The sequence below is a fragment of the Cinclus cinclus genome, chromosome 27 (genome assembly GCF_963662255.1).
Source record: "Cinclus cinclus chromosome 27, bCinCin1.1, whole genome shotgun sequence".
NCBI lineage: Eukaryota > Metazoa > Chordata > Aves > Passeriformes > Cinclidae > Cinclus > Cinclus cinclus.
In genome coordinates this window covers 7,055,836-7,067,599 of record NC_085072.1, presented here as the reverse complement: position 1 = coordinate 7,067,599, position 11,764 = coordinate 7,055,836, and the positions used below count along the sequence as shown (strand labels likewise).

Here is an 11,764-nt window from a genome sequence, read left to right as displayed (position 1 = left end):
TCATTTAAAATCCTTTTGGTGCTAATCAAAGTGGTCCTGTGTTCTCTTGTTTGGGAAGAAGCAGGAGGTTTTGCTTTCCAAGAACTTTCCCTTTTGCTTTCCAGGAACAATTCACAAACAAAATCCATGTTTGTTTTACTGCAGGAGGATTGTGTTCGTGCACAGTGTGATATTTCAGTGTCTGAGAAGCAGTGAGCAAGTCAGCAGTGATCAACAATAATCTTAATTCCCATCCCAGCAGATCCAAGTTTAAGGAAGGAAAAAGGCATAAATGATCAAACAAAGGAATTACTTCAAAGAGGAGTTGTAAGGCAGAAGTCTCACTTGAGTGTAAAGGTACTGAAGTTCTCACACTTGTGCTTTTCTCTGAAAAGATCTAAACTTTTAAAACCAGAAGCTGCTTTTCAGAGAACATAAACAGGAAGGGAGAGGAGGGGATAAACTAAAATAACTGAAGCAGTGATGAAGGACTCAATTCGGTCTTTTCAAAGAGCAGTGTGGAAATCTTTTCTCTTAAAAGGCCCCAAGCAGCCACTGATCTGGCCTTTGACTAAACAAATTGATTTCTGTGAGGAAGAAGCAACCCTGAAACTTCCTGTGGCTCTGGGCTGACTGAGAAGTCAGGGGTGCAGGGGCTGGGCCTCTCAGGAGTGTGGTCTCACCAGAATGAATCTGGCTGGAGGTTTAATTGAACACGTGGCTCTCTGGGGAGGTGCGGAGGAGGTGCTGCAAGGCAGGGGAGCAGCTGTGCAGATAGAGACCCTGGACTGAGCTTTGCTGACGATCAGATATCAGCTCCTCAGTCCTGCACATCACATCTGGTTCCAAGCAGGAGGATCAGCACTTGTCCATGTAGAATGTTCAGTGAAGTTTCTGAAAGAGAGGGAGTTCTGCCATCTCAGTTTGGATTCTGTGGTCTTTGTGGGTCCCTTCCAGTTCAGAATATCCAGTGATTCTGTGACCCCACGTGACCCTGGTGTAACTGCCCAGGAGGAGTTTCTTGCATGTGCCTCTGCTGCTCTGTAAATCACCACTAAGGACAGCTGCCCCAACCTTGGATCTGTGTTGGAGGCTCTTCATGTTGATTTCAAATGCACATGGGACAGGCCCTGCCTCACAGTTCCCCTTTTCACCACTGCTGAACTTCTGTTGATGCCACCAGGTAAGTTTCAAAGTAAAATTGGTTTAGTAGAGATAAAGGGCAAGAAAAATGTGTTGTCCCTGTGCTCCTAGGGCTGCCATGGCAGCAGAGCCTGGTCTGTGTTGTGGTTGTGGTACAGGAGAGGCAGGACAGGGCTCCAGCTTTAGCTGTGTGTAAGGGCTGCAGGGGCTCCATCCCCAAGGAAGCTGCTACAGGGAAGTGGGGGACAGCAGTCTTCCTTTTGCTGCGGGATTGAACATCACTGAACTCGGGGACAGGCAGTGAGATGTGGTTAGGCTGCTGTTTCCGGTTGTCTTGGAGGGAGGTGGTTGCTTACTTGGAGCCTGGTTCTGACTGTGCTTCAGGCTGTTGCCTTGAAAAGTCTCTCATGATGATGGCAGGGCTATGTGCCTGGTGATTACTGTTTATGTAGGGTCTGGAGGGTGGGAGCAGAGTGGTTTGGTTCCTGGCTCAGGCTGATGGCAGGAGCATGGAGCAGGCTGGTGTCTGTGTGAGGCTGTGCCCTTACCTGTGGGGAGCTGCAGCCTGGGCCCTGCTCTGACTTGTGTGCAGAGCTGCAAGACAGCTCCTAGGGCTGTGTGTTCCTGCCGTCTGGCAAAGCAGGAATACCTTCTGATTAGGCATATGGCAAATCCAGGGGGCAGAAGTGCTTGGAACTCCCAGAATTCCCTGGCTGATCCCAGGCGGTGCAGCCGGAGTGGGCGGCACAGGGTGTGACAGCAAGGAAGCAGATAGATGGGATGTTTCCTGCTACCAACAGACTTGCTAGATTCAAATACGGATATTTAGATACAGACAGATTCCCCTAAGCCAGAGGTGACCCTCCCAGGCCAGGCTTTTTCTAGGCTGAAATGTATAAAATGTACAAGAACAATTCTCAGTCTTTTCCTTCACAAAGCTCCTGGTGATCCACAGCTGGAGCTGTGCTGATCAGCAGTGCTGACAGGGATTGGGAACCTGTTCTGATCCATGTTGAGAGCTTGGGAGTGGCAGGGATCCTGTGGATAGGGGATTCTGCCCCTGTGTAGAGGTGCAGCAGGGTGCAGGTGTTTGCTTGGTCCTTTCCCAGAGCATCAGACCCTGAACTGTGGGCTTAGTGAGGGAGTGACACCAAAGCTCAGCCATGAGCAGGGGATATCCACCCTGGCTCCCGAGCCCAGCCTCTCATGAAGCTTGAGTGCCAAAAAAATCCTTTCCAGTGTCCTCCAGGGTGGGATGCAGTGAGTGCAGTGGCTGGAGTGGCTGTGGCTTGGTGTCACCCGTTTCTGTAGGACACGACTCAGAGGGGTCCTTCGTGGTGTGGAAGTGGAGCCCCAGTTCAGCATCACGGGGGCTCTCCCTGTGCTCTCCCTGCTGTGTGAGGCCCCTTTCTGCCTTTGCTTTGTCATGCTCCTGAATAATGGAAGGGCTGTAAACAGATCCTGCCTGGCTCTCTGGTTTCCTAGGGGAAAAAGGAAGACTTGGCCACCACCCTCCCCCTGCTCCTGTCCTTGTCAGGGATCTGGTGTCCAACAGGAGCTGAGCTGGGTAAAACAAGGTCTGGGGGCTTGGGGAAAGGGGCTGGGCCCTGCTGTGTGTCCCCTTATGCCTGTCCCATCCCAGTCCCTCTGCTCTGGCCCCAACAGGGGGAACTGGTCTTCCCTGGCCCCCTGAGCTGGGTGTTCCTGTGCAGCCCCAGGGCCCTCTCAGATCAGCCTTTGTACCTAGGGCTTTTTTTCCTTCTTCAGCTTATTTTAAAAACAAGCAAAAATGTGCATTTTAGCCTCATTTCAACCACCTCCCTGTTTCCCCTGGTCAAATATTTTGGTGAGAAGAGCATGTTTGGTTTTGGGGGCCAGAGGGAGGTTTGAGCCTGGCACCCAAAGCTGCTAGGCTCTGGTTGGTTTCCTGGGCTCTGGGGCTATGCTGTGGCCCTCACAGGGGGACAGGTGGAGGGACCCTTTTTCAGCACCCAAACACCATTTGCTCGATAGCAAGTCCCATCCCGTAAAGGGATGGCTGGATGAACTGGCTCAGGCTGGGCTTGTGGCACCTGCTTTGCGGGCAAGAGGATCCAGCATGTTTGCCTGGGCACCAGGAGCTGTGTCCTAGCTGTGGATTCCTTTCCTGCTCCAGGCAGGCTCGTGGATGTGCCTGGAGAGGGTCAAATCCTGCCCTAGCACTGCACCCTGACGCAGCCTGTGAGGACCAATGGGGAATTTGGTGGCTTTGCTGCTCCCATTGGCAGTGCTGGCTGTTCCTATGGGAGGTCTGCTGCACCCTGAGCATTGGAAACCCAGGGCTGTGCTGGGTGTCACACTCCTCCTCCTCCTCCTCTTCCTTTCTGTAGAGGCAGGAAGGATCAGGTTTCCTTCCTGTGCAGGGTGGGGGTCAGGGGCAGCTGTGGTGAGAAAAGCCCTCCTCCTCCTGCAGCTCCTTCCAAAACCCACGGTCCTTTCCCACCCTGGGCCACTGAGCAGTAAAGCTCTGCTGGGCTGCACCGTCCCGGCTCCTTTGGCCTCCTGGAGTCCTCCAGCCCCTGCCAGTGGGGAATCCTGGACTGCCTCTGCTCCAGTGCAGGTGAGGTGTCCCCACTGAGCGCCCCTGGGACCCTACTGGAGCAGAGCCACTGCCATCCCACCTTGGAATGTAAGGATTTAAACCCAAATGATGTAGGAAAAGTGAAAGCCAGGAGATGCAGGAGCCCAGACACGTCTCTTCTGCCTTCCCAGCACCATTAGCTGCTTCCTGCCCTACCAGATCTGTTGCAGAGGTGTCCCAGGCTCCATGTACTCCCATGGGGAGCAGCTGGGGCTGGAGGTTGTCATGGGGTATTTGTAGAAGATGGAGCTTGGCAAAAAACTTGAGGCCTCCCTGAAGGTTGGAGAGGTCCAGGCCAGCAAGGAGAGAAGGGGAGTGGGATCCATGCTTCTGTGTGAATCAATAGAGGGAAGGGAAGGGAAGGGAAGGGAAGGGAAGGGAAGGGAAGGGAAGGGAAGGGAAGGGAAGGGAAGGGAAGGGAAGGGAAGGGAAGGGAAGGGAAGGGAAGGGAAGGGAAGGGAAGGGAAGGGAAGGGAAGGGAAGGGAAGGGAAGGGAAGGGAAGGGAAGGGAAAGGAAGGAGCTTCCTCTCCACTGGGGTGCTGTGGGTGAGTTGCTGTGTGGAAGGAGCTGATCTGGTTGGGAGCTGGGGACAAGCAATGCAGTTGGTGACTCGTGGATGCTCCAGAGCCATATTCCTGCTCTGGGTCTGGAGGAGGGAAGCAGTGGGAGAAAGGACTTGGAGGGTGGAGGGACTGGTAACAAACTGGGCCATGGAAGAGCCCTATGTGGCCCCCATTGGTTCATTGGGATCAGAAGGGCCTTCATTCCCAGCCCAGCTGCAATGCCCAATGCTCTGGTGAGGAGCTGGAGTGTGTGGGGAAGCTGCGGTGTCCTGGGGCTACATCCTGGGCAGGATCCAGGTTCTGGATCCCAGGGTGCCAGGTGTGCAGTTCTGGCTTTGCAGCCCCAGAGGTTTTTGCCACTTCAGCACAAGAGCTGGAAAATAAATGGGCAAAAAGCTGTGCCAGCTCCATGTCACCAGCTCCTGGCTCGGTGAAGTGGCAGGTTCGTGCCAGAGTTTGGGATGCTGGGGCTGGGCAAGAGCCCCCAGCGGGGTTTGGTGCTGCCCGGGGGACTGGAGCTGCCTGCGAGGATGGGGTGGGACACAGCTAGGATGCCCGTCTGTGAGGCTGCCGCAGTTAACACGGTGGGCTGGGGGCCCTTGGTCCGTCCCACGTGGGTTCCCGCCGACCTGGCCGGTTCTCCGAAGCTCCTGGGGCAGAGGCCGCCGGCGAACGCTCCTCCTCTGCGGGAGGCAGGCAAGGACTCGGGGTGGGGCTTTGTCGAGCGAGAATCCAGAGTCCGGCCAGCCCGGGGAAGTTGCCAGGGCCCAGCACCCCGGAGAGGCGAAGCTGCCGCCCACCCGTGAGTCACTGTCCTCGGCGGATGCGTCCAGACCGGCGCTGGCCAGGAGCCATCTCCTGCTGCCACGGGCGGGGGTGCCTGGGGACCCGGGGCTGAGGGCAGGGGGCTGGGCCGGGGGTTCCCCAGCTGTCAGCGGTGGGGACAGGATCGGTGTAACTGTCCCTCCCTGCAGGGACCCCCTTGTTCTGTGGGACACCTGAGTTGACCGAAAGCTTTGGCCCCCCAGAGCCATGTGCTGCTGAAACAGGGCAACCCCTGGGGCAGACACCCACGGACAGTGGGGCCAGACCCTGACCTGACCCCCCCATCCCACACACCCCCGAATGGCCACAGTTTGCCCACGGGGGACGTTGTGATGCCACAATTCACAGTGTCCCCCCCACCATTTCTGGTGCGCGGTTCCATCCCACCTCTTTCCATCCCGGGGACCCGCAGGGCGGGGCACACAGCTGTGCTGCAGGAGAGCTGGTGTTTACCCTGCCGGGTGACACAGCCGAGTCTGTGCTTCGGTTTCCCCCAGCATGGAAAGGCTCTCCTGGCAGTGGGAAGGTAGCCCTGGTTGTTCCCTTCTCCTTGTTCAACCAGCTCTGCTCTCCTCAATGCCGCCGGAAGCAGCTGGAGCTGCCTGCACACTGGGAGCTTCCTCGAAACCTCGTGGGACTGAGGCTGGGAATGAAGTGTTCTTCCCCTGCCCTGGACTGAGGCTGGGGAGGAGTTTTGTTCCAAGCAAGTGGCTCTCAGCTCCTCCTGGCCAATGTCCCCACAGCGGAGTGGCTTTTGGGGACATCTGCAGTGGAGTGCTGATATGTGGGGAAGGTGCATTGAGGTGCTTGGAGCAGTGTGGGGACAGGGATACTCTATGTGGGGAAGGTGCATTGAGGTGCTTGGAGCAGTGTGGGGACAGGGATACTCTATGGAGGCACTTTAAGCTGGAGCAGGAGGATGCTGCACTCCTGGTTGTGCCCATTTACCTGGGCTGCTTTATTCCTCCATGCAGGCAGAAATTCAAAGTCTAATTAGTGGGCTAATTGTGGGGCTGTACTCGTTACCTTCTGTGCCTGTGACCCCTCTGCCCTATGGGCTGCCTGCTCCTTGGGTGAAACTGCTGCTGCTGAGAGTGGGAGTGTTTAGCAGCATCTTTTCAATGTTTTCCTGTTTTCAGTGCAGGATGGGCCGTTGGCAGCCAGACATTCTCCAGCAACCAGAAAAACCATTGGCCCCCCAGAGTGGCCAAAGCCTGGCCTGGCATGTGGCCAAGCTTTGCCCTTTCCAGCTCGCCTTGTGGCCCTGGCTGTAGATCCCAGATGTCCAGGCTTGGAAATCCACATCCAGGGTGGCATCAGTGTGATGTCTCTGTGTCTCAGGCGGATCCCTAATGCTGCTCCCCCCTGAGCTGGTGAGATCCCCCATGTCTCCAGAGCTGTAGGGGGATGGTGAGGCCCCACTCTCTGCTGGGACCTGGACAGAGACTTCGAGCAGCTTCAGGAGCTCGTTGTCTCTGCTGGCAGTCAGTCCTGCCCCGCCTGGGAGCACGGCTCTCTGGCTCCAAGTGTTTATCTTCACGGAAGGAGCCTTGTCCCTGGGTGGGGTCACTGCTCCAAGGACAGTGGCTGCGGATCGGATCCGGGGCACCTGCTCAGCACCAGCCTCTTGAGGAGCTGAGAACCCCTCCAAAGGACTCCTGGGCATAAAAACTGGATGGTTCTCCTTAAAATAAGCACACGCTCCAGGGCAGCGGCCCCAGAGGTGCTCTTCTCCAATCTGTGGGGCCCGCGAGTGGGCTCAGAGCATCCCCTGCAGAGCGGTGGTCGGGGCAGGAAAGTGTTTAGAGCACGGTCCTGGGAAGTTCAGCCTTGGTTTGAGAAGGCTTAGGAGGACTTTTCCTCTATGTTTGCATTCAAAGCTGCTTTGACCAAGCCAAGCCAAGGCACTGAGAGCGGTTTAGATGGGACTGAGCGTGTTTGCCTGTCAGGCTAGGCACTCACCTGGGCTCAGCTGCCTCTCTTCCAGGGCAGCACTGTCATATTTATAATGGAAAAAACACAGGAGCCTTTTAGCCTCCTGCCACACCTCTGCTACAAAGGTAAAATATCTCAAGGTCACTGCAACTTCCTCAAAGGTGATACTGTCCCCTCAGGGACGCCTTTCTTGTCCTAACAAGCAGGGGACAAGGCTGGGACAGTGTGAGCTGGTGCCTGCCTAGAGGAAGGTGGGAAGCTGCTTCCTCCTCAGTGCTGGAAGAGCAGCTTGGGCCCATTTGAGACCTGTTTCCCAGGGCTTGGTGACAAGTCCTGGGGTGTCCCCATGACCCGAAAGTTTTTCATGAGGCACTGTCACCTGCATTTCTTCTGCCTCCAGCTCCGGGGTGCTGCTTGAGGTGTCCCAGGGCAGCCAAAGTGTCCTGGGGCTGGTTTAGGGGGATTTTGTACCTGGCTGATTTTTTCCTGGTCAGGTTGGGGTGTCCCTGTCCCTGCCTGCCCAATGAGGACAGTGCACAAGTGTCCCCTGATGCCCCATGGCTGCCCTTGGGTGTGCACGTGGGTGCTCAGGGCAGGGGGGCAGTCCCAGGGGTGTATCCAGGTCCCATTCAGGTGTGTCCCATCCAGGGGGTGGTGGCTTTTCCCAGGCTGTGCCCTGACATGTCCCCTCTCCCCAGGCCTCAGCCAGCAGGGGCCATGCGATGTTCCCTGAAACGCTCCCTCACAGCTCTGCTCACTGCCTCCTTCCTCCTCCTCCTCCTCTTGCTCCTCCATTGGGACAGCCAGCAGGCACAGGATCCCCTGGAGGTGAGTCCCCAGCCAGTGATGTCCCACTGGAGAGGTCACTGGAGCATCCTCTATGCCTTCCTGCCCCACATAGACCCCAACATCAGCTCTGCTCTCTTCCCTGCCCCATGCTACCCCCAACCCCCAGATCTGCCTTCTCCTCTCGCTGGGGTTGCCCTGGGCTGCTGGACCCCCCTGAATCCCGGAGTTGGGAGGGCAGGACAGGGGCTCCCCTTCGCTTCTGGGTCCCCCTGTTGTCATCCTCCCTTGCTGCAGGTTGCTGTTGGGCGTGACCTGGCTGCCTTTGGCTCCCATGCAGGTGGAGTTCAGGGGCCTGGCTCCCAACACGATCCTGCTGCAGCCAGAGGGAGACCACCGCATCCTCAGGGACACAGATGAGCTCTCTGTACTCCACAATGTCTCCTACCAGCTCCTTGCTGGCTCTCCAGCTTCCCAAAAAAGTGAGTGGTCCTGGACTCTCTGGGTGTACACATCTGGGTGTGCACATCTGGGTGTGCACAGCTGCATGTCCCAGCAGGGACCTGCCCCCTCACTGCTGCTGGGGCAGGGAAGGGCTGTGTCCAGCTTTTTTGGGTGGGGACCGGCCCACAACCTCCTTCAAAACCTCCACGGCCTTCACTGCTCACTCTGGGGACAGAGGAGTTGGGGAAACTCCACGTGCCTCATGCAGGGTCCAAGTTTCTGCACCTGGGGACTGGGGTGATCACAGGTTTTGGACTTCCCAGACCTCTCTATGGCAGATTGCAGAGATCCCATCTCCCCGGGGTTGAGCTTCCAGGGGAGATGGCGAGTTGGACCACTGGGACAGCCCCATAGTGTGGGAGAAGTGGGCCAAGCTCTTCGACGGGTGCACAAGAAGCAATTCCCATACAAAACCTGTGGGAAGAAGTGTAGGGCAACCTGTGAGGCTGTGTTGGAACCAGCACAGGAATGGTGCTGTCCTGACCAGTAGCAAGAGAAACTGAACCAAAGGCAGCCATTGCTGGACCGTGGAAGGGACAAGAAGGTGCCTGATCCCAGTGTGGTGCATCTTTATGAGGTGTGCAGTGGGGAACGCTTCCAAGATGTCTTGGTGTGAAAAGATAGGTGTCTGCTAAGGAAGTCAGGCACCTCTCTTGAAATGGAAAATGTAAACCCCCTCCCTCTGAATTATTACAGTTTTGAAATTATTACAGTTTTGAAATTAAGGGGCTCTCAGGCAAAGATATGGGAATAGGAATAACAGTCCTTTACTAGGAAAATTAAAAATACAGCAATACAAAAAAACTCAAAACCACTGAGTCAATACAACCTGACACCCCATCAGTCAGTCAGGGTGTTGGCAGCAGTCCCATTAAATGGTGGCTGCAGCCCTCCTGCAGTGACAGGTGTGGTTCTGTTGAAGCAGTGCTCCTGTAGAGGGGTGCAGTTTTCTTCTGAATGTCCAGTGGTGGTGTAGATGGGCCTGGTCTTCCTCTGGAATCCAGTGGGAAAAGGCTGCTCTGATGTTCCAAATCTCAGATTTTATTTAAGTAGGAAATACTTGGTTCCTCCCTCTGGGTGCAGCATCTCCCAGTGGGATGATGTAATTTTATCAGTCATACAGTGGGACTCAATGGCCCTTTAAGAGAAGATATCTTCCTGGAGGGAGGATGGGTCGTGGAGGAGATAAAGAAAACTTCCCCACCTGGTCTTAACAGCTGGTGATAGAATACTGGAATGCTGGTTACATCTTGCATTGCAGTCTAAGACATGCAGCCATACAATTAAGCCATTCCTGCATTATAGACTCTCTCTGCACTGTTACTTGCCTGGGTTTGGCTTAAGGTGTTTTTCAGGAATATTTCTTCAGAGGAGCCTCTGCCTCCTCAGCCTGCCTCTTGATGCCATTTGGGCTAATTTTGGGCCCCTCTTGAGAAGCTGAAGGCTTCAGCTTTGAGAAGGATCCACTTGCCTTAAACATGGGTTACAAACAGCACTGACCCTGCAGGCCAGCCATGGCAAGAAGTTCTTGGAGCCCTTTCATTATATCTTGCAGGGAAGAACATCACATGGTGTTCCCAGGTCACCCCTCTGCTGGCTCATGCCTTTCCTTTGCCTTGCAGAATTCCTGGCAGTGGGAATGGCGTCTGTGCAGAGGCCGCGTGGTTTCTACCTCCTGGCCACACTCCAGTCCCTCTTCAGCCAGTCCACGGAGGAGGAGCTGCAGGAGATGGTGGTGGTGGTGCACCTGGCTGACACCGATCCTGGCTGGAACATGCACGTTGCCACCACCATCGCTCAGAAGTTCACTCGCCACATCCTCCTGGGCCAGCTCCTCCTGATCCATGCTCCCCCTGAGTTCTACCCCACCCTGGAAGGACTGAAGAGGAACTTCAACGACGCAGAGGAGCGGGTGAGGTTCCGCTCAAAGCAGAATGTGGACTATGCCTTCCTGCTCGCCTTCGCTGCCAACCTCTCCTCCTACTATCTGATGATTGAGGACGACGTGTGGAGCGCCAGGTCCTTCCTGACAGCCATCCGCAAGGCACTGGCTTCCCAGGAGGGCTCCAACTGGGCCACCCTTGAATTCTCCAAGCTGGGCTATATTGGAAAGCTCTACCGTTCCAGTGACCTTCCTCGCCTGGCTCGCTTCCTCCTCCTCTTCTACCAGGAAATGCCCTGTGACTGGCTGCTGGTCCACTTTCGCCAGCTGCTCACCCAGAAAGACGTGATCCGCTTCAAGCCATCCCTCTTCCAGCACATGGGCCTCTACTCCTCCTTCCAGGGCACCATCAACCGGCTAGAGGATGAGGATTTCCAGCCTGATGCCTTGGATCTCCCAGACAACCCACCAGGATCCCTGTACACCAGCATGTCCATCTTTGAGAACTATGAGCCCCTCAAGGCCTATGGCTCAGCACAGGGGTACTTTTGGGGCAAAGACCCAGCAGCTGGCAGTACTTTTTCCATCGTGTTCCAGCAGCCAGCTCGAGTCAGCCGTGTCCGGGTGCTCACGGGCTCCGTGGAACGCCCGGGCGATTTCCTGCACGCAGGGCTGTTGGAGCTGGGCCAGCACCGGGACCACAGCCGGGAATGCTCCTCCTACATCCCTGTGGGCTCCTTCAAGAAGGGGACCCTGGAGCAGCAGGGCCTGGAGAAGGTCCTGCCTGGGCCCGTGGAGTGCGTGAGGATCCGGGTGACGCAGGACCAGAGTGAGTGGCTCATCATCCAGAGCATTGATATCTGGACCACAGCAAGCATTTGAGCACACTGTGGGAGAGTGTCAAAGCAGCTGTATTTGATTCTATGGAGTCCTTTATTTTTCACATTCTCTTTTTGGATAAGAAATTAAGTTATTGACACCCACTTCCCTGTGTCTGGAGAGATGGAAACCACTGCTGTGGGCTGTGGATGGGTCAAGGAGCGCATCCCATCAGGATATGTCTTGCTGAGGGACGGCCCAGTGAGCCAGAGAGGGGGCACAGGAAGGGGAAGGGGCTTGGGAATTCAAGGCTGGGCAGTAGAAAACCTTTCCTCCTGGGGAGGATGATGTATAAGGCAAAGTTGATCAGCTAATTAACTAAGCAAGTAATTAATCAGGCAGTAGTATTTTTTGCAGCCTCTCCACACTTTTACCTGCTCGTAAGTTCTCTTAACTTTTTCCAAAACTCTTGATTTCTGTCTCCCTCCTCTCTGCTCCCAGTTCCTAGCTGCTCCGGAGGGGACAGGGGAAGGTCTAGGGCTGCTGCTCATCAAACCCCTCACCGTACAGGCTTAGCAGGCTGGTGGCAGCAGCAAGCTCCCAGTGGTGCCCGGCCGTTTTCCGGTGCCAATCGGGAGCGATGGCCACCAGATGGACCCATCAGACCGGCCCCGGGCAGCGCCTCCCACCAGTGCTGCTTGTTCCCG

General features: G+C 55.8%; 1 protein-coding gene across 6 annotated transcripts; it reads left to right on the top strand.

Moving 5' to 3' along the window:
* The first annotated feature begins 173 nt into the window (after positions 1–173).
* LOC134054196 (alpha-1,6-mannosyl-glycoprotein 4-beta-N-acetylglucosaminyltransferase-like) lies at positions 174–11,217 on the top strand. 6 transcript variants are annotated; one of them, XM_062509751.1, is made up of 5 exons: positions 174–336; positions 937–1,162; positions 7,765–7,894; positions 8,193–8,334; positions 9,979–11,217. In XM_062509751.1, the coding sequence occupies exons 3-5, from the start codon at positions 7,784–7,786 to the stop codon at positions 11,118–11,120; spliced, it is 1,395 nt and encodes a 464-aa protein (XP_062365735.1). In that variant the 5' UTR covers positions 174–336; positions 937–1,162; positions 7,765–7,783; the 3' UTR covers positions 11,121–11,217. The 6 variants fall into 6 exon arrangements, with proteins under 6 accessions (XP_062365735.1, XP_062365736.1, XP_062365734.1 ...); XM_062509752.1 differs by adding an exon at positions 6,271–6,504 and having other exon boundaries at positions 174–1,162; XM_062509750.1 differs by having other exon boundaries at positions 174–1,162.
* The last annotated feature ends 547 nt before the right edge of the window (positions 11,218–11,764 follow it).

Coding starts and splice junctions, on each gene's coding strand:
- LOC134054196 (XM_062509749.1), top strand. CDS start 4,858: ATGCCCGTCTGTGAGGCTGCCGCAGTTAACACGGTGGGCTGGGGGCCC. Junction 5,109..7,764: donor GGCGAAGCTGCCGCCCACCC/GTGAGTCACTGT, acceptor CCCTCTCCCCAG/GCCTCAGCCAGCAGGGGCCA. Junction 7,895..8,192: donor AGGCACAGGATCCCCTGGAG/GTGAGTCCCCAG, acceptor GCTCCCATGCAG/GTGGAGTTCAGGGGCCTGGC.